The sequence below is a fragment of the Nanorana parkeri genome, unplaced genomic scaffold (assembly GCF_000935625.1).
Source record: "Nanorana parkeri isolate BGI_ZX_2015 unplaced genomic scaffold, ASM93562v1 scaffold354, whole genome shotgun sequence".
Classification (NCBI taxonomy): domain Eukaryota; kingdom Metazoa; phylum Chordata; class Amphibia; order Anura; family Dicroglossidae; genus Nanorana; species Nanorana parkeri.
Genome location: NW_017306622.1, coordinates 644,048 through 665,191, shown reverse-complemented (window position 1 = coordinate 665,191; position 21,144 = coordinate 644,048). Strand labels below are relative to the sequence as shown.

Genomic DNA, 21,144 nt, shown 5'->3' with positions numbered 1-21,144 from the left:
CCCATAGAAGAACCTCATAGAAAACCTCCCTGTGTAACCAAACTCTAATACCACCCCATAGAAGAACCTCATAGAAAACCTCCCTGTGTAACCAAACCCTAATACCATCCCATAGAAGAACCTCATAGAAAACCTCCCTGTGTAACCAAACCCTAATACCATCCCATAGAAGAACCTCATAGAAAACCTCCCTGTGTAACCAAACTCTAATATCATCCCATAGAAACAGAGTACAGCCAGCCATTGTTCTTAAATAAGATGTTCTGTCAGGAACACAGATCAGCTAAACTAGCTTTCTTCTGGACAATGTCTGGCATATTTCCATGTCTGGCATATAAAAGAGTGTTCTGAGTCATTTAGCCCATTGTATGTACACTCGGGTATGTGCACCACGTGCCCTCTTTTATTGGCTAGTATTAGAAGCTCTTCTGTCAGGGGCTTCCCAGGATAGAAGGCCATTTCTGAATCCAGCTCCCCTAAACTTAAACCTCTAACCTGTCTCAGTGGCTTCCCAGGATATGAGGTTATTGCTGAATCCGACCCCCCCAACCTAAAACTTAAGTACTTTAGAAGCTGTTCTGTCAATGGCTTACCTGGGTATGAGGTCCATCTTGAATCCAGCCCCCCTAAACCCAAATGTTATCATGTATCTGGCAAGTTCTGAAAAGATCCTCAAGTTTTTTTGCATGTGTACAGTGTATCTGGTAATTACTCATTAATATGAAATTCTGGAGCTTGTCTGTCCAATCAGCAGGATTTTGTTTTAGAAGCCAGCTCCATTGACAGCTAGAGAAAACTTCCCAAACTCTGTGCTGGCTGTACGTATAAGGAGCAATGACTGCCTGGCTCCTGGGATTTGTCCAGCCCTGGGTTAGGCATACATGATATTTCAGATCTGTATATTGTTTTCTTGTATACAAGAAGAACTGTTGTCGCCTCTGGAAACTGTATTTACAGCAGCTGTTTCCAGGTTTGTAGAGATTTTGTATATTATTTGTGAATCACCTCGGGAGGTTCTGTTTTTTTTTTGGGATGTTCGAAAAGAGTGTGCTAGACTAAAACCTTTCAAAGTACTGAAGCTTTTGTGTTATTGTAGGTAACAATGTAGTCACAAAACAATGCTGTATCGTGTAGTCGCATCACAACCTATGCATGTTTGTTATGGAACACGCTTTCATTGTTGTGTATTTTGTGTCAAAGCTCAACCCGGGGGAAAGCAAAATAATACTCTTGTAGTGGAACATCTCCTGCAAGGGTTAATTGCTTATGTTTTTTTTTTACCTAGGGTACCAGTAAAAGGGACTTCACAGGCTACCTCTACACTGCACAACTGGCCCTCACAACCTCTTCTGTAGACGTTGCTTTAGTCACAGGCTACCTCTACGCTGCACAACTGGCCCTCGCAGCCTCTTCTGTAGACGTTGCTTTAGTCACAGGCTACCTCTACGCTGCACAACTGGCCCTCGCAGCCTCTTCTGTAGACGTTCCTTTAGTCACAGACTACCTCTACGCTGCACAACTGGCCCTCGCAGCCTCTTCTGTAGACGTTCCCTTAGTCACAGACTACCTCTACGCTGCACAACTGGCCCTCGCAGCCTCTTCTGTAGACGTTCCCTTAGTCACAGACTACCTCTACGCTGCACAACTGGCCCTCGCAGCCTCTTCTCTAAGGCGTTGCTTTAGTCACAGGCTACCTCTACGCTGCACAACTGGCCCTCGCAACATCTTCTCTAATGCGTTGTTTTTGTCACAGGCTACCTCTACGCTTCATAACTGGCCCTCGCAGCCTCTTCTCTAAATCATTTCTGAAACGTGCTCCCTGCCTCCGTTTCCCCCGTGCTCCCTGCCTCCGTTTCCCCCGTGCTCCCTGCCTCCCCCGTGCTCCCTGCCTGCTCCCTGCCTCCCCCCTGCTCCCTGCCTGCTCCCTGCCTCCCCCGTGCTCCCTGCCTCCCCCGTGCTCCCTGCCTCTGTTTCTCCTTGCTGCTTCTTCTATAAACTCAAAAGGGACAAAAACATAAATATAATTTACTTATTGATCCTATTTTTTTTTATTCTTTTAGGCCTTTTTGCTGAACGTCTGTGTCTTGGTTGCACTTCTCTACGGTTGGTGAATAACAGGTAGGAAACAAGTGTTACATTCTTATGTTGTGTAAGCGTTATTGGCCCCTTGTACACCATTTTGTTCAAAGGACTGAACCACTAAAGCAGAACTCTGGGAAAAAAATGCAATGGGGCTACCCCCCATTGTTCAGAATATATATAATATTTGTATGTGCTTAGTCTGGGTACAGGAGCACTTTAAAGCAGTGGTTCCCAACCTGTGTAACCTTAGGACCCACATTTGCCCTCGGTCATTAAGGCCCCATTCACATGTAGCGACATACCTTTGCAGCGGCCGGGATAGCGCGACTTTCGGGGTGACGATCCAACGACGGTAGCGCGACCTTCTCCGTCGGGCTCCATAGAAAAAAAGCAAAATCCGCAGAAAAAAGGGTTGGCTAGAAGCGACTTGCGATCGCGACGCGGAGCTAAGACAGCTCCATTGACTATCATTAGCCGGTGACTTCTCGCGATATCTCGCGGCAAAGTCGCTACATGTGAATGGGGCTTAAGTGTTGACCCAAGTCACACTGCACTGGAACGCACGGCATTGCAGTCCAAAGCATTCCAGTGCAGGGGATCTAACTGTGGGTGGGAGGTGCGTTAGGGGTACCATTCATATGGCACCTTAATGCATGGAAGATAGGGATTGCGTGGGACTGTGCGATTAATGCACTGTACTAGTGTGAATGGGCCCTTAAATCTCCCTAGCATAATAGAACTGGAGTGGATCCTCAGCCTGGGGTCCATTGTGGGCTCCATCCATATGTGCTTTGCTTGTACAGCTCCTTTGCGTGCCCTGTAGTGGTGGCGGGAGCCAGAATGTGACGTCACTCGGGTCCAGGCACCTTTACAAGGCATGCGAGGGAGCTGTAAGCAATAGAAGTATGGATGGAACTCCTTCGCGGCCATACACCCAGCCCACCCCACCTCAAGATGGCACTCGGCATTGGGCAGCATATTTTGTTTCAAACTTTTTATTAGATTTTTTTTTTGTAATATTCCCAACTACGGACCGATCCATCCTCCAACAGGTCGCATAAGTAAGTTAGGCCATGTGAGGTCCACGGGCAGCATATTTTGAATGGCTGCTCGGTGCAAGTACTAGTAGTGCTGTGCTAGGGGGAAGGCATGGAGTGACCCACTTTTGGGTCGCGACCCACCAGTTGGGAATCAAGGCTTTAAAGACATAGTGCAGAGATCGACATCCCCTAGATGGCAATCAAATGAAAGAGTACTTACTGCCGGTCACTTTACCTTGTACATTGCTCTTGGTTGTGGTTAGTGTCCTGGTTTGATAACCAGTTGATTTTATGTTTTATCTATTTTTTTTTTTTCCCCTCAATCATAAAGGAGTTCTCATATCCGAAGTTGCACTGCTGCCCACCCTGTTTACATTTCCATAAGAGACAGGAGTAAAGCACATTCATGGACTAACAGGCCTGAAAGAACATATTACAAAGTCCACAGTCCTTTGCCCGCATGGAGGGGCCTGGCCGGAAGTGGCTCTTTAGTCCCCCAGTACCTGTCTGTCAGGAGTCTTCACTCTTCAAAACCACTTTTCGATGACTCTGTGGTAGAGAAATCCTTGAAATCTTTGAAGGATAAAAACAAAAAGCTGGAAGAGGGTGGCCCAGTCTATAGTCCAACCACAGAAGTGGAGACTGTAAAGAAGTCTATAGGACAGAAGGTCATGGATGAGTTAAAGCACTACTATCATGGCTTCCGCCTTCTGTGGATCGACACCAAAATTGCCGCAAGAATGATTTGGCAGATTCTCAATGGTGCTATCTTGTCTCGAAGGGAAAGGAGGCAGGTAAGAGAAAATGAACGAGCTCCGTTATGGAAAGTGTATAAGTGCACAATTCTCATTAAGTAAAATACAACTTAGTAGAAGGGAAATGCTGGCCTGAGCCATAATAAAGGGAAACTACTCTGCAAAGTTTGGGGCCCCCAGGAGCGCCTCATATTTGCACATCATGGCACACTTAGTGACACTAAACTCGGGAGTTAAAGGAGAACTATGAGGTGAGTGCTTTTCACTCACAACAATGTTCTAGCCATGTCCTCCCGTTACCCTAAGGAGAACTATGGGGAAAAACACTGACCCCATAGTTCTCCTTTTAAATCTTAAAAGTGGATACAAGTACCTGAACTATTAACAAAAATGTATCTTATTTGTGTATCACTGGGCTGTAGATCCTCAAATCATCTCTGAATTGGTGCTGATACTGTCCTTCCTTCTCACTCCCTTGGTGGACTACAATCTCATATTTAGTTTACTCATTTGTATTGAGATTGTAGTCCACCAAGGGAGTGAGAAGGAAGGACAGTATCAGCACCAATTCAGAGATGATTTGAGGATCTACAGCCGAGTGATGTACAAGCGGCATTATTTTTAATAGTTAAGATAGTTAAATGTATTTTTAAGATTTAACTCCTGAGTTTAGTGTCACTTTAACTAGAAAAGTTGCACCATCGCTGGGGCTTCCATCCTCACCCAGTCATCTTGTGGGTTTGCTGTCTTTGGCCATTTTGGGGCTGGGAAGATGTAACTCCTGTGCATGTATTGAAGGGTTCCTTTGTACTGGTACCAAAACGCGATTCAGTTCTTTTTCAAACTGCTAGAAGTGGAAACCTTACTTTTTATGAGACATTACAGGATATCTGCTATTAGGTTTTTGCAAAGAAAGCCATTTATGTTCCCCTCTATGGTTTACTTTCACGTTGTTACAGGAGCCCGTCTGTTCCTGGCTTCTTCGCTAACCCCAGGCCAACATTTATCTGTTTTCAACTTTTTTCAGCTGTGTTTTGCTGTAACCTATTAAATATGCCTCATTATATCAAAAACGGTGTACATGAATGTTGAAACAAAACTTTGCATGAAAAGTGGCTTAGATAGGAAGGTGACGTCTTCCTGCTCCTATAGGTACCATACGAGGGAAGGGCATCACTATTGTGCCACTGCTTCATATAAATAAATATCTGTTGTTCAGGGCTCTTGGTCAAGCTAAAGCCAACTCCTTTCTTTGATCCGGAGTTGTGTTCTGAGCAGCTACAAGGGTACATATAATGAGGAGCAGAGAATAGAACACTAGCTGTGACCTGCTTGCTGGATGTAATTGGTTGTTGTAGAATGGAAAGTGTTACTAGTCTGAGCTGTAGAGTGATATGAGACAATGACTCATGCAGCCAAGGATTAGAAGTACATGATGTTACTGGAGCCATAGAATCCACTGTAATACGCCTTTGTTTTGCTGGTACTGCATGTTGCAGCATTGGTTCATGTTTTACTACCCATCAGACATGTCTGCACACAGTAGATGAGATGAAATACAATCTAATAGCTTTCTGCAGTATGCACTTCTGGCTGCCAGACTGTAAGGAGATGCCAGCCGTCTGCTCTCCGACTAATGATGTTTTTTTTAGAAGACCTTGAGTAATGAACATATCGCTGTGATGACTTAAAGCAACCCCGTCAGTCACTCCATCAGCCTGTTCAACATGTAAAACTACTGAGTGTCGGATGCCTGTACCCCTGCGTTGCATGTAACTTTACAATCCAACCACGGATATAAACAGATTCTTCCTCCTCAATCATTGAAGATGAACTTTACCCAGATCTTTGAAATAACAACAAAGACACCTTTAGAAATGTTTAGTAATGACAATCTACAAACACATACTTCTAGATCATTGCTGCCTTTGTATTCTTTGCATACCGCATTTCTCTTTTCCTCCCTATTCTTCTCACAGTGGCCACTTTTACTAAGGGCAGATGAATCCATCTCCCTTTACTTCCTGGAACTCTGGCACATGTGACTAGGACATGTGACCACGTACATCATCTCAGGGGAGGAAAATGCCTTTCCCTGAGATCTCGCAAGATTACAGATGAGATTTCCCAGCATTGCTCTGCTGATTGAACCTTCCCAGGATGCAATGCTTGGGGGCAGATTACATCACTAATGCCCAAGAGGAGCAGGAATTGGAAGAACAGTAAAAGCAACATAAAATGTTTAACTAGTGAATGTAAGATGATTTCATATCGGCATGCAGAACTGCATACTGAGGTGATTTTTAGTAAAAGGGGGGTAAAGGTCCACTTTTAAGCCCAGTCACTGAAAAGGAGGTACATATTGAAGGTGCAGGAAAATATCACTCGTAAATGTCTTAAGCTTGGTACAAAAAGTTACATTTTTTTCATTCACCTTTGCAGGCTGAACAAAAAAATATGACCGACTCCTCCATCCACCTTGCCAGCTGCGGCTGAATAAATCCTGTACGCTGTGTACATTGTATTCTGCTAGAATACCTGATCAGTGTTTGCAGCTGATTGGCTGGAAGCATTGTTGGGCCAATGATTTGTCAGTATGTCCCTTTGGCAAAAGTCAATCTAATGATCGTCTTATGTTAGGTTGATGGGCCACCAACGTATCTAATTTTGGCTGATTCCTGCTGAATTGGGCCTAAATTCACCCCGTGTATACCCAGCTTTACTTGTATTAGACTTGAGCTCCAGCACCAGGGATCAGTCTTCACCCTTGGGGCATTAGGATGAAGATAAGACCGCCACTCTCTGTGGAATCAGCACTCTCGCTGATGAATCTGAGCCTAAAGTGTATCACCTAAACGCCAAACGTCCTGCACTAAATAAAATGTCATATATTGCAGCTTACCAGTCCTTAGATGGGGTGACTGCACCTGGCAATCCTGCAAATAACACAATTCCTGTCCCTTTGTGTTTTAGGACGGCTGTGTACACTGTGGATTGATTTACCCTCTTGCTGTCTGTTGCAATGTTTGAATTTTTGGCTGGAAAAAAAAAAAGCTTCAAACTAGAGCTGGTAATGTTTAAAATTTTCGTGTTAGATTAATAAAAAAATGTAAAAATAGATTAATCGATTAATTTCGATTAATTATAACGCACATACAGATCCAACTACATTGGCCTATACTCATACAGCACAGCAATGAAGTAATAAAATGAACTAGGATCACACTAATCCAGCACGTTATTAATCTCACGTGCCCCACTCAATATGGCCGCCGCTTGAGTGGGGCAACTCAGAATAATAACGTGCTGGATTAGTGTGATCCTAGTTCATTTTATTACTTCATTGCTGTGCTGTATGTGTATAGGGCAATGCCTTGGCTGGCCCAAGTGGCTCAATCGGCTAACGAAGGGGGGAGGAGTCCGGTGATGTCGCATACATCAACGTCACCGGACTCCTCTCCCCTTCCCTCAGTTAGCCGTCACGGACATCGACGTCACCGGACTCCTCCCCACTTCCCTTTGTTAGCCGACGGAGCCACTTGGGGAAGGGGGGGAGGAGTCGGGTGACGTCATGGACATCGACGGTACTACCACCATTTTATTCTATAGGGTCTTGGCATTCAGAAAATATATAATGTTGGGGGGTTTTAAGTAATTTTCAGGCCTAAAATGTGGAATATAACATGGGTACAAAAAATGAAAAAAGGCCTCAGTCATGAAGGGGTTAATTTTCACAGCCCTACTTCAAACCCCCACACAATGATACATTTTCTGAAAGCAGAGGCCCTGTAGAATAAAAAATACTAGCTGCAATTTTTATGTCGCACAATCTTTGGCTGCAGCAGCAATGATCTTTGTATAAACTACTTCAGGACCAGGACCTTTATGACTGTCTGGCGGTCCTCAATAGGTTAAATAACTGCATGCATCAAGTCATGCCACAGTGAGGTTTAGGTCTGTAAACCTGCTCCTGCCATCGTGAAGTTGTCTCGCTCTCTCCGATGGGTCATCTTTATGCTTATTAGATGCTAGAGATAAATCCGGGGGCTGAGAATTCATTGGGTTGTACTATGAAGAACAGAACTGCCTATGTATGACCAGTACAAGAATGTGGCTCACTAGTGTCTAGTGATAAATGACATCCTTAATGCACACCTTGTCTTTCCAAGGAGAGGAGGACCTCTAGTCTGGAACTCTGTACTGAGAGAAATATGGGGGTTGCCATTGATTAACTCTATCTGATACCAGTTCCCTGGCTGTCTCTGGTCTCAGTGCTCTGTGTTACACGCTAGTAAGTCAAGGAAAGGACACAACTCCTGATCGGCATACCTATTTCCGGGCAGTATTGAAGCTTTCCCCTAGCAAATTTTTTTTTTGTACACTGTATGGTACACACACTTCAATCACAGCATCTCAAAGAATGAATGGGCCTGATGCTGTGGAGGATGTAACTGCTGTGCACAGGCAAGAGTTGCATTATCAGTGGCCACCCAATGGCCGAAGGGGATGCCAAGGAAGTGGCAGCGGCAGAGATGACAACAGATGGGAGGGCCAGGTGGGGGGCTAAAGATGCATTGCACTCCGCTGGAGAAGGACACATTTGTAAGGTAAGTGTACCATAAAGTGCGAGTATGCTGTACATTCTCATTATGGCAAAAACCAACCCAGCATATAGTGATTTATTACTAATACATGTGGTAGTAATATTGTAGTATTTGTAGAAAGCAGCATTGCCAATGGGTTCTTTAGGGCTGCAACAACTAATCGACATAATCGATTATAATCGATTATTGAAAAAGTTGTCAACTTTTTCAATAATCGATTAATCGGCTTCCGATCAGTTGGCCCTGTTCACAGCCGCCGATAGACAGGTCCGATCTCAGAAGCAAGTTGCTGGAAGACTGCTCAGGTAAGCCTTCACTTTCCCACACATGGTGCTCTATAATGTATTGCTGGGATTTGTATTCCTCTATAGCTGATGGTACATTGTGCTGTATATTATACATGGGAATACGTATCCCAGCAATACATTATACACTGTATGTACAATGTATTGCTGGGATTTGTTGTATTCCTCTATAGCCGGTGGTATTCTGCACTGTATAGAGGACTACAAATCAAGGAATAATACATTATACTGCGCAATGCAGAATACCACCAGCTATAGAGGACTACAAATCCCAGCAATAATACATTATACAGCGCAATTCAGGGTACCACCAGCTATAGAGGACTAAAAATCCCAGCAATAGTACATTATACAGCGCAATGCAGAATACCGCCAGCTATAATGTACTATTGCTGGGATTTGTTGTATTCCTCTATAGTTGGCGGTAATCTGCATTGCGCTGTATAATGTACTATTGCTGGGATTTGTAGTCCTCTATAGTCGGTGCCATTCTGCATTGATTGCTGTATAATTTTACACTTTTACACTTTCCTTTTCACTATATTGCACACCACACTATTTTTTTGTAATTTTTACTTCCACCGCTCCAAGCTTGCTCCTGTGATGGACAACAATCTCAATACAAACTAGTAGTCCCATCACTGGAGCCATTTTTTAAAATGTATTTTATTGTTTATCCGATTAACCGATCGAACTCAATCGGCTAACTAATCGATTTTGAAAATAATCGTTAGCTGCAGCTCTAGGGTTCTTGCTGATCTATTAGCCGTTTTATGGTTCCATCAACAGAATGTAATGTATTTTTCAGCTTTATGTTAAAAAAAGAAAAATCTCCAAACTAACTCCGGCATAAACTTCTGTATCTCTGTGATCACTATGCTGAAATCTTATATTCGTCGTCTAACATAATTAAGATATGTTGGTGTTTCCGTGTTTGGTGTGCCATTAGGAATCATTGGCAATGCAAGCGTGTTGCACGTTTTGCCACATTTCCATCAATGTGTGCCAAAACGCACATTTTTGGCGCACGTTCACGGAACGCACAGATGTGAATGCGAGATTAGGGTGCAGCCACACAGAACTAAAAAAAAAAAAATAATGAAGCAGCTATTGGGAAGGTTCAGTTCTAGTGGGAGAGGCGGTTTGAGGGAGGGGGGCTGGGGAATGTGACCACTGTAAATAAAGGTGTAACATGAAACATGGTCTGAGAGGTGGGGTATGCTTTTAATAAAGCACTTCTAATTTTTGTGGGACAATATACGGTAAATGAAAGATGGGTGCAGCAGAAAGGTATGTGAGTGCAGCAGAAAGGTATGTGGAGGGGGTCATTTAAATCGAAGCAGTTGCTTTGCCCTTCTACATATTAGACACCCACAAGCTTGCTTTAAGCACAACATAACATATTATTGAGGAATAATGCCAAGTAAAGTAAAGCTGAGAGCCATTTTCTTATTGTCATGTACTTGTACCTCTATATAATGTGGCCCATCTGTTGCAGTTCCTGAGGATATGCGCTGACCTCTTCCGACTGGTCCCCTTCCTTGTATTCGTCATTGTCCCCTTCATGGAGTTTCTTCTGCCAGTTGCAGTGAAGTTGTTTCCAAATATGCTGCCTTCCACATTTGAGACCATTTCTAAGAAGGTGAGATACCACCTGTATATTGATTCATTTAACATGTACTTTGTGCTCATTCAGTAAGAAATCTATCGCTGGAATCTCTCTGTTGTAAATATCGCCATATGCATACAGCTGTCTATAGAGACTCTTAGAGACTCTTCTGATCTTGCAGCATGTATCCTCAATACTTTCTGTAGCTGAATATGGAAAACATCAGCGGAAGGCATTCATTTAACTGAAACTTCCTTTTATCTGGCTCTTCTGCCTGATTAATTTTATTTGGAATTGTATTTTCTGTATTGCTGGAGTAGTTAATGATGGTGGGACTCCAGCAAAAACATTGCTCCCTAATTTTGGGTAGAATGGTAAATGGTTAACGCTCTGTTGGGTAGATTCAGCCTCGCCATTTTGTCTTTGTGACTGTTGTCACCGAAAAAGATAAGTGAGAAGGAATCCAAAATGTTATGATTGTTTCCAGAACTGGAGGTGAGGGGAAATCTTACTGGTGACAACTGTCGGCGAAGACTTCTGCTCACTTTCAGACTCTTCTTATTTCCTCTTGTGTGTCTGGGATACTCAGATGGAAATACAAACTAGACAGGTTGTAATTAGGGATGCACTGAAATTTATTTTTAAACCAAAAAAAAAATGTTTTTTCCTTCCCGCTTTTTTTTTTTTTTTTAATTTCATTTTTCTCTTTTTTTTTTTTTAAACTTTACTATCGGGTGCTCTGGTGAAACATCAAAGATCTAAACTGATCCCTGATATTTTCCCTTTTAAAATAGAAAAAGAGATTGAGGACAGAGTCCTAAAATCTTTTTTGCAGCCCCTGTTATGAATGAACAGGAAGCCTCTATACTGAGTGCTCCTGTCTATTCATAAACTGTGGATAAAGTATGAGTTAATATGCCCACAATCATGAATGAACAGGAAGTGATTTACAGCACTTCCTATTTCTTCTTCAAAACTGGGGACAAAGTAAGCATACTATATCCTGACCGCTTGTACGCCGCTCTCCATCCTGACTCCTTCACCTATCACAGGAATCTGAGCGGGGCATTGTGGGAGGAGAGCTCTGCCTCCTGTTACAGCTGACTCCATCCCGCACCACCCCACTCGACATCCTGGAAGCTTCTCTGCTCCCCTCTGGGCGCTGGTCTTTGTCCACTCCGATCCTCGCTGCCTCTGCCAACACAGGCGGGGTAGAGCAGCAGGCATCATAGGGGGCACAGACCGGCGCCCAGCGGGGGAGGTGTGAAGTTGGGGATGTACTGAATATTCGGCCGTTATGGTACTTTCGGCACTTTTGCCCAAAGTACCATTTTTGCCCGAAAAGTCGTTGCATCCCCTAGTTTTATTACTTCCCTACTTTATCCAAAGCCAAACAGTTTTGACTTGACTATCATGTCAAAGATGTCATTGTACTTTAAAATTGTCAGGACTGCAGGGTTTTCCACCCTCTTATGTATGCAATAAAGGATTATAGAACTAGAACAGGATAGTTCCACAAATGTCACCCCTCCCATCCTGTACTTGGACAATCAACATCTCTCGACACATTCCATAGTGATTGGACTAAGGTGTCTCTGCTACCTGTGAGGATATACATGCTGCGGTATGCTCCTATCACTAATTTAAACTGAAGAAATGGCTTGGAGAAGCTACGAAACATCTTCAACATTAGAGAACAAGTCCAGTTGAATACGACTTAACTACTACTAGGTGTATGGAAGGTTTTTTTTTTTATAACTAACCTTTCTGGACTCATTGAAAGTCTTTTTAGCTATGCCTAGTACCTCTGCTGCCCTGACCTGGATCTGAGGGGGCCCTGAAAATCATATACAAATATTTACTTTTTGAAAGTCAATAAAAGCATTGGGCTAAGAATACATCTTGGCACACTAAGCAAACACTCCACTTTAGGCCTTATTAATAGTCCTTTCATTACCTTTTTTTTTTTTTTTTTAATAAGAAACCATTATGGCTCTTGCTCTGATGGAGGGGAAAAGATTACTTTTGAGAGATACTTCTTTGTATTTTTTCGTGTCCTCATCTGTTACTGTAATGATGGAAATTTTATCCAGAACAACAAGTGCCTTCCTTTCCTGTTTGTGATTTAATGAAGGCCTCATTGATTGATTGAAAGGCATTTTGTACTGATATTGATGTTTTTGACGCTCAGGACGAAAGATTGAAGAAAGAGCTGAGAGTGAAGTTGGAAGTGGCCAAGTTCTTGCAGGATACCATTGAGGAGATGGCACTGAGGAACAAAGCTGCCAAAGGCGACGTGGCCATAGAGTTTTCCTCCTTTTTCCAGAAGGTAATAATAATTCATAGGGAAGAGAAAATGGAAATAATTCAAAGTCCTTTACTGCAGTTTTAAAAGGAAAATGTTTTCAAGTGTTGAGCAGACAAGCCATTGCAGTTTTGTTGAAGAGCCCATGATATATATGTGACTCTGATCTGATTATAGATGCATGCTGTGCAAAACTAAATATCAGGGGGTAACACCACCTTTTGTTAAACTGACACTAAACTCAGGAGTTCAATCTTAAAAATACATTCAAGCACCTTCACTATTAACAAAAATGTATCTTATTTGTGTATCACTCAGTTGTAGATCCTCCAATCATCTCTGAATTGGTGCTGACACTGTCCTTCCTTCTGGAGGGTCGCTACTTTTGTTCCCCATGGTCCCTGTGTGTGTTGTAAAGTAGTCACAGCTCCAAGCTCACTCCCGTGATGGACTACAATCTCACGTTTAGTTTACTCATTTGTATTGAGATTGTAGTCCATCACAGGAGTGAGCTTGGAGCAGTGACTACTTTACAGCACACACAGGGACCATGGGGAACAAAAGTAGCCGCCCTCCAGAAGAAAGGACAGTGTCAGCACCAATTCAGACATGATTTGAGGATCTACAGCCGAGTGATACACAAATAAGATACAGTATTGTTAATAGTTAAGGTACCTGAATTCATTTTTATGATTTAACTTCTGAATTTAGTGTCACTTTAATCATTACTGCGATGTTTACAGTGGTCAGGCAAAGCAATCAGTAAATGCTCCACCACCCAGACCTGCTTGGGAGACGGGCGTCCTGCTCTGCTGTGAAGTGGAACCCGGCTTCCCCTGTGCATAGAATTAATGCAATAGAAAAGTCACCTGAAGCGAAACTCCTTTCTATGATCTCTTATGGACCCACGTGTATTTTTCATAGTTGGAGACAATTGAGTATAAAGCAGGGCATTCTTATTAGACCCACATGATGTGCAGTATGTCGTGAACCCTCCCCCCTTAAAAGTTTTTGCAAAAAGATTTTCTACAAGTAATTAAAAAAATGATCTAAAAAATACATTTATAAAGGTAGCTAAATAAAAAGATTGTTTCACTGTAACATATCAAAATCATATCTTATCTGGGTCTCCTATAGCTGAGAGGGTGGAATGCTTGTAAAACAATGCAGAAAGTCCCAGGTGGACTCTTCATAGGCATCTATAGAAACATTGGTGATCTCCATGAATCTTTTTGCAGATTTAGGGGTTTGGACACCTTATCTTCTTGTAGCTGGTTATCTTTATGAAAGGCAACAGTCCATTTTGAGTGGAGCTGTAGTTTAGTTGCACATTCATTTTAAGGTTCGTTCCTCCTTGCCGTCTTAAAAAGACAAAATGTAGTGTTCATAGAGACTTCTCTGTAATGTCCTTACCCTGACACACCTGGATGCATTGATGGCCTTTTTGTTTTCCTGCAGATCCGTAGCACTGGAGAAAGGCCAAGCAATGAAGAGATCCTGCGATTCTCCAAGCTTTTCGAGGATGAACTGACTCTGGATAACCTGACTAGGCCACAGCTCGTAGCTCTGTGTAAACTCCTAGAACTCCAGTCTATTGGGACAAATAACTTCCTGCGATTCCAGCTCACCATGAAGCTGAGATCCATTAAAGCCGATGACAAGGTAAGTCATTGGTCTCAAAGGATAAAACACTGCATGGTTCTGACTGACTGTAATTCAACATCTGCACACTTGTGGAATGAAACCTGAGCTGACCCATTTGTGTATTTCCTCTGTGAACAACAGCTGATTGCGGAGGAAGGAGTGGACACGCTGAATGTAAAAGAGCTACAGGCGGCATGTCGTGCCAGAGGAATGAGAGCGCTCGGCGTCACAGAAGAACGGTTAAGAGACCAGCTGAAGCAGGTCTGAGATGTTTTTTTTTCTCTTTTGCCTTTGTAACGATCTGGCCACGCCAAAGAATTTAAAGTAATCATTATGGTAGCAGAAAAATTCCTTGTCTTTTAGAGGCAATTGGTCTCCGAGTCTGTATTGGAGTCCTCTGCACACTGTACGCTCAGGGCAGTGATGTCACTCAAGTGAGGCTACATGTGTTTAGTTTGGTGACATTCCTCCTTTATTTCCCACCCTGATGACCCCTGTCATTGGGATTTGCTCTCATTTCCTGTCAGGTCTGCGGAACACGAAATTATGGGAAATTGGGGACACCTTTAACAATAAAAAACTAAATAAATAACAGGGGCTCTAACCTTTATACCCTTTTCCTATTGGTTTACCTGTATTGTAGCGTGGCCACAGACGGGCAGATATCTACCTGAGAATAACAAACATGGGGATCTCTGCCCTTGAGTAAGCGGATGGTGCGCCTTATGGTGACAGTGGGACTATTGTTAATCCTTCCTTCTTCTCTACAGAAGAGTGGAGCTTCTGTCCTGCTAGCAGGGAGATTTTCCAGGAGGATGGCTTGTGGTAATGAGCTCCAGCAAACACTGAATATCACCCAGTAAAATGTAAAATCTCTTGGTGGTAATGAGCTCCAGCAAACACTGAATATCACCCAGTAGAATGTAAAATCTCTTGGTGGTAATGAGCTCCAGCAAACACTGAATATCACCCAGTAGAATGTAAAATCTACGTGTGGTAATGAGCTCCAGCAAACACTGAATATCACCCAGTAGAATGTAAAATCTATGTGTGGTAATGAGCTCCAGCATACGCTAAACATCCTTTGCAATCCTTGACACCGGTAGAATCCTTTGGCTATTGTCAGACTCTTTCTGTGCTTGATGAGACTTTCTCTGTTCTTGGGTGATGACTTATTGTTTCCTTTTGTTGTTACAGTGGTTGGATCTGCATTTGAATCAGGAAATCCCCACATCATTACTGCTATTGTCCCGAGCTTTGTATCTCCCGGACACACTCTCACCAGCTGATCAACTCAAAACAACTCTGCAGACTTTACCCGAAAGCATGGTATGTACATCATCAGCCTTTCATGTCAGCAGTGTGCATGTAGATTCATGGAGTGCCGCTGTCAGTTCAGTCACATGACAAGGAAAGTTCTTACATGAGCCTAATTGACAGCACTTTGGTGAGATGTTTATGATTGCATTTTGTAAACATGAAGTTAATCAGAATTTCTATTATATTCATATTGTAGCTGTAATAAATGTTACTTGACTGTCGGATTCTTACTGAAAGAAAAAGATGAAATGTGTTTTTTAATCCTGCTTACTACAATGAAACATGAAGGCAATGTCAGGAAATGTCATGAAATGAGCAGCATCATCATTTAGCACCTCATGTCACAGGACTTTATATGTAAAAGGATTTCTTGTCAACTGGGAACTCTGAGTCTTCACACTTGAAGCGCCGTTATTACCAAACTTCTCGATGTTCCTGTTATTCCAATAAATTCTCTGAATGGCAGAGGTGTTGCTGTTTTTGGAGCCTTTATGTAATGTCTCATCTGTCCTACTTAGACAGGTCACCAAACGGATTATGTCAGGATCAAAATAGAGTTCCTGTTCTTGCTGCTTTTGTATGATCATTTTTGACCCTTTTCCCTTGACATCTTTTATCCATATGCTTCATTTATTCATTTCTGAGCCAGTGACTTAGAACAAGTATTCAGGTCAGGACTTCTGACTTCAATGTCTGCCTACTTATTTCAGTTTAATGACTTAGGCCCATTTCACACTGTCCATACACGGATCCCCTTCCCTATCGGAGCAGTAGAAAGCGGATGTCATCCTTGTGACATTTGTGTCCATCCAGTTTTTTTCCTCCATCTTGCTATGGAGGAGGAAACTAAAATGACGCCATGTCAGTCTATGTAGAAAAAGATGTAAATGTACTTGTGTCCTTTTACATCAGATTACCCCCGATCCATCACGATCAGGTCCGGCAAAATGGAACACTGCTCCATTTGTTTTTCTGGACCTAGCCGGGGGCCGCTGGGTGTAAATAGACACCTTTCTGCTTAGATCCGTCTGCCTGTAGACTTACATTGGGCATCTGATCAGGTGTGCCGAAAAAAACAGACCTGATAGGACGACCCATCTAAAAGGGACATTAATAGTACTGAAGCAGATATGAGGATGGCAGTGCTGAAACTTTTCATTTTGAAAACAAGTATGCAATGGCATCGCCTATGATATTGTCAAGAGAGGGTCCCATTAAACAGACATACTCAGTACAAAGCTGCATGTGGCCTTTCCGTCTGCTAGCATCGGTGGGGGCATTGGGCCGCAAAGTCTAGTTTTTGATGAAGGCAGATGTCCAGATTTGTATTAAACATACCCACCCAGATTCAGGGAAGCATGAACCCTGAAAAACCCTTCATATAAGCTACCTCACTTTAGTTGGGTCAGAGGAATGGCATAATACAAGCATTACTTATTTCAGGGGGAACAACAGTCACCAAACAGTTTTTTATAGCCTGTCTGATTGATGCCCTCTGTGAAAAGAAGTAATCTGTACCGCAGCAAAAGAGCAATTAAAAGATTCCCAAACCTGCACAAGAGCAATACAAAGATAGTCTATCCAGCAGTGAGAAAGTAAGAAACTTTTAAAATGTAGAGTGGTCTTATTGTAATATATGGGAGCACCCAACCTGTTACTATACAGTGCTGCATACACTAAAGTCAGCCTATATCTGTATCACCCCATTGATGTGAGATTGTTGCTAGACTGTCATCTCATTTCCAGTTATATAGAACACGTATAATAAAAAGAAATCAATGTTTATTCCACTGTGATGCTTTGGCACAAAAAATGTTTACAATTGTGCTGGGGTAACCTAAACAGTTTCCCAAATTGTGCAGTGAACGGGCTGCTTTTCCGTGTTGGTGCCTTCGACTTGATCATAATCATGTACAGCGTATGGATTGACTGGTGTGTATGGCGGGTTCCATAATGTCTTCTGTCTCTCAGGCTAAAGAGGCCCAGGTGAAGGTGGCAGAAGTAGAAGGAGAAAAGGTGAATAACAAGACCAAGCTGGAAGCCACTCTGCAGGAAGAGGAGGCGATTAGGAAGGAGAAGGAGATGGACAGGTTGGCTGAGGTCGCCAAGGAAAGCTTACAAGCCGCAGTCAAGGTAAAAGCTTTCTTACTTATTGGATTGTGGAAATCTGTGTTCATGAGCAACAAAGACACTGAAACTAGTAGATGGATCATGTAGAACCTCAGTATATATTTACTGCTCACTAGATGCCTATACAGGTTCATCTATCTGTAGGTTTTCAAGCTCATCCTGGGATGGACTACAATCACAATACAAATTAGTAGGGATGCACCTGAATTACATTTTTAAACCGAAATAAAAAAATTTGTCAAGCCGATTTTGTTTTTGTTTTTTTTAACCCTTCTGTTGGCTTTGGGGGAATATCTAAACAGACCCCTAATATTTCCTCTGTAAAAGAGATTGAGAACAGAGTTTTAAATATTTTTGCTTTTTTTCTGCAGCCAGTTGTGAATGAACTGGAAGCCTCTATACTGGAGATAATATCAGTTACTATGTACACAATCATGAATGCACAGGAAGTGATGTAGATCACTTCCTGTTTCTTCATAACTGGGGACACAGTAAGCATACTATGTCCTGAGTTATTTACAAACACTCAGCGATCACTGAGTGCTTGTACTCTGCTCTCCATCCCATCCTGACTTGCTTGCCACAGGTGGGGCAGAGCAGTAGGAGAGATTGGTCTCCACTTTACTGGATCGTAGAAGCAATCGCCAGAATCGCTTCTACTGTAAAGCCAGCCGCCAGCTCTACAAATCTGAACAGAGTCGGGAGTCTGTTTAACCCCTTGAGGATTCATAATGGGATTATTCTCCATAGGTCATGAAGGGGTTAATAGGTAAGGTACTTGAAATGCATTTTCAAGATTTAACTCCTGAGTTTAGTGTCACTTTAAGTACAATAACATCTTCAGGCCAAAGGGACAAATCACTGTTTTTCTTAAGTTTGATAATGTGTTAATAGCAAAAGAATGCTCACGCACAGTTTGTGGTATATCCACTTTGATTGTTTGAGCTCTGTAGAGGTGACCAAAATTCTGTTCTTCACCAGCTTCATTTAGGTATCTGATAGATTTCATCTGATCTATTATGCAAAACAGCAGGATAGGCTGAAAAGACTGCATTTCATAGGAACACAAGGGTAGAATTGACGGCATGGATTTTGTGCTATCACTTTGGTCCATGGCATAACATTTTAGCTCTGTGAACTGTTTACCTCTGCACTAGTGTGACCGAGTCTTTCCTGGTTTAAATTGGCATGAACATAATATTTGATCACGTTGCCTAGTTCATTGATAAGCCCAGTGAGGTAGTTGTAATGATGATGGATATATTTGTTTTAGGCAGAGGCGCAGGCAGCTCCTGAACTGGAACCTGCGAAGATGACTTCAGCACCTGAAGAAGTGCAACCTACAAGTGCAGCTGACCGACCCGAAGTATTGATCGATGCTGCTCCTGTGTTGTTCGATGCTGCTCCTGTGTTGGAGGGCATTAAGGTACACAGGATTTCTGTGACTCTGCATATCGTGGAACCATTCTTGATGGCCTTTTATTTTGTTTTCCTCCATGAGTAGCTTTTACATTTCTCCGTATTTCTCTCAGTAGTAGATTCTTTTTATAGCAAATCTGTACATTTCTTCATATCAAAGCCCCTCTAGTGCTGATATTGTTTCCATTTGCCCACTAGGGCCCGCTTTAATACGCAGGTACTAAGAGCATGTGACTCATTTCTCTTCCCTCCACCAAGCAGTGCCGAGTGTAGTCACATTCTTGTGATGGGCCATTATCCCTGTGAATGCCCTGACCCAGAGCCTGCCAGGACTTTGAGTTACTTTTCCCGTGCTACGCTGCTGTAGCTGTGTCAGCAGTGGTGGGGTGGTGCTATCAATCCTCCCTTTTACTTGATTACGATTCCAAATACGGACAGAATGTCGGAGATCATTTCTGCTGATTTAATGAAAGATTAATGATAGAGTGGGCAAAGATTCGAACTTTCAGGTTTTTACTGCTATCCATGGCTCCAATAAAGAGAATAGCCTCACTTCCTGTCCCGATATCACCAGAGTGCAACTGAGGATCACTGCCCAACAGCAACACTGATTTTTCTTTAGTGCAGTTAGGGAAGGATAAAGGCCATCTGGGATTTAGATTGCTATCTATATCCTTGATTGCAGATTTTCCCTCAATTCCTGTGTGGTCAGCAGATCAGTAAGTGAGGGGAAATCTCCCAGATAGCAGTATACCAATCTGACGTTTAAATTGTTCCCATTTTATTCATAAGTAGAAAAAAAAAGTTTTGGGCTTGACATTCACACCAGACAATCACGTGTTAATTCTATAGGATTTCTCTGTTTATAATTTAAAGCCAGAACACACAATGAGAGGAATTTATCAAAACTGGAGGAGGCATTGATTTGCAACAAATTTGGTTTAGTGGGTTTTGTCAAACATCCAGCAGTGTACAGGGGAATTCCCTATATATTTTCAGCCCCTATCACATATGGCTTTCAAAAGCTGTTTGCAAACCCCAACTGTTAAGAACAAAAAAGGGAACCCCCCACCCCCCCCAAAAAAACAAAAAACCTCAGCCTCTGATGCTTCCAGGAGGCAGGAATAATGCCCCTGCACCTCTGGGCAGAGATGCACTCTTGCAATGGTCTGTAGAGCATTCTCACAGGATTTTGAGCTCCCATCTCTGCTAGTAGGCACCACCACATCATCCTTGCCTCCCAGCAGTAAGGGCAGCCAAGGCCACCTTTTGTTAGGTAAATGGTTTGTTTACAAATGACTTATTGAAAGCCATTTGTGTTGGGGTCGGGAGCTGGCAAAAGAGCTGACTTTCCATTTGCCATGGAAGGTCTGCTTTAAAACACAATTTCACCTTTTGATCAAGTATTTTTTAGTTCCCCCCACCTGGTTAAAATACTTACCTTCCACCCCATTTCAGCATTCTTCACTGTGCAGCCTTGCCCGGTGCTAGATGGCCTTTGCAAAGAAAACGTCCTGGTCGGCCCCTCTTTCTACTGCACAAGCATACCACAGCTTCAGTCATTTCTATTCGTGAGCCATGCTCCTGTGGACAGCTGGAGGCTGCCATGAGTATGATTCACCTATAGAAATGAATGGGGCTGCGACATGTGTAAGTATTTTACCGATGAGCTTCCACTGCGGGGGATGGGATCAGCGGGTCCATAGCCCGCCGATCGCCTATATGTGCTCGTTCGCGGCAACCCGCTGCCCGCGCCCGGTCGGTGCTTCCGGTTTTTTTTTCCCCCTGACTCCTCACCTTGATTCACCCCCACGTTTACGCGCCTATAAACGTAAATACGCGTCCGGTGCCCCAGCGCGCAAAAATTACAATTGCGCTACACATGTTACATATCGCCGCGAACGTCGCAGTGAGAGCAATCATTTTAGGGC

The 21,144-nt window shown here is 42.9% G+C and overlaps 1 protein-coding gene across 1 annotated transcript in view; it reads left to right on the top strand.

The window, feature by feature from the left end:
* LETM1 (leucine zipper and EF-hand containing transmembrane protein 1) overlaps nt 1-21,144 on the top strand; it is a 40,526-nt gene that overhangs the window by 11,578 nt on the left and 7,804 nt on the right. The window contains exons 2-10 of the mRNA XM_018558724.1: nt 2,061-2,118; nt 3,454-3,916; nt 10,285-10,428; nt 12,587-12,724; nt 14,159-14,362; nt 14,486-14,605; nt 15,542-15,673; nt 17,636-17,764; nt 19,080-19,220. Of these exons, the coding sequence (XP_018414226.1) occupies nt 2,061-2,118; nt 3,454-3,916; nt 10,285-10,428; nt 12,587-12,724; nt 14,159-14,362; nt 14,486-14,605; nt 15,542-15,673; nt 17,636-17,764; nt 19,080-19,220 (1,529 nt within the window). The remainder of the gene's footprint in view (nt 1-2,060; nt 2,119-3,453; nt 3,917-10,284; nt 10,429-12,586; nt 12,725-14,158; nt 14,363-14,485; nt 14,606-15,541; nt 15,674-17,635; nt 17,765-19,079; nt 19,221-21,144) is intronic.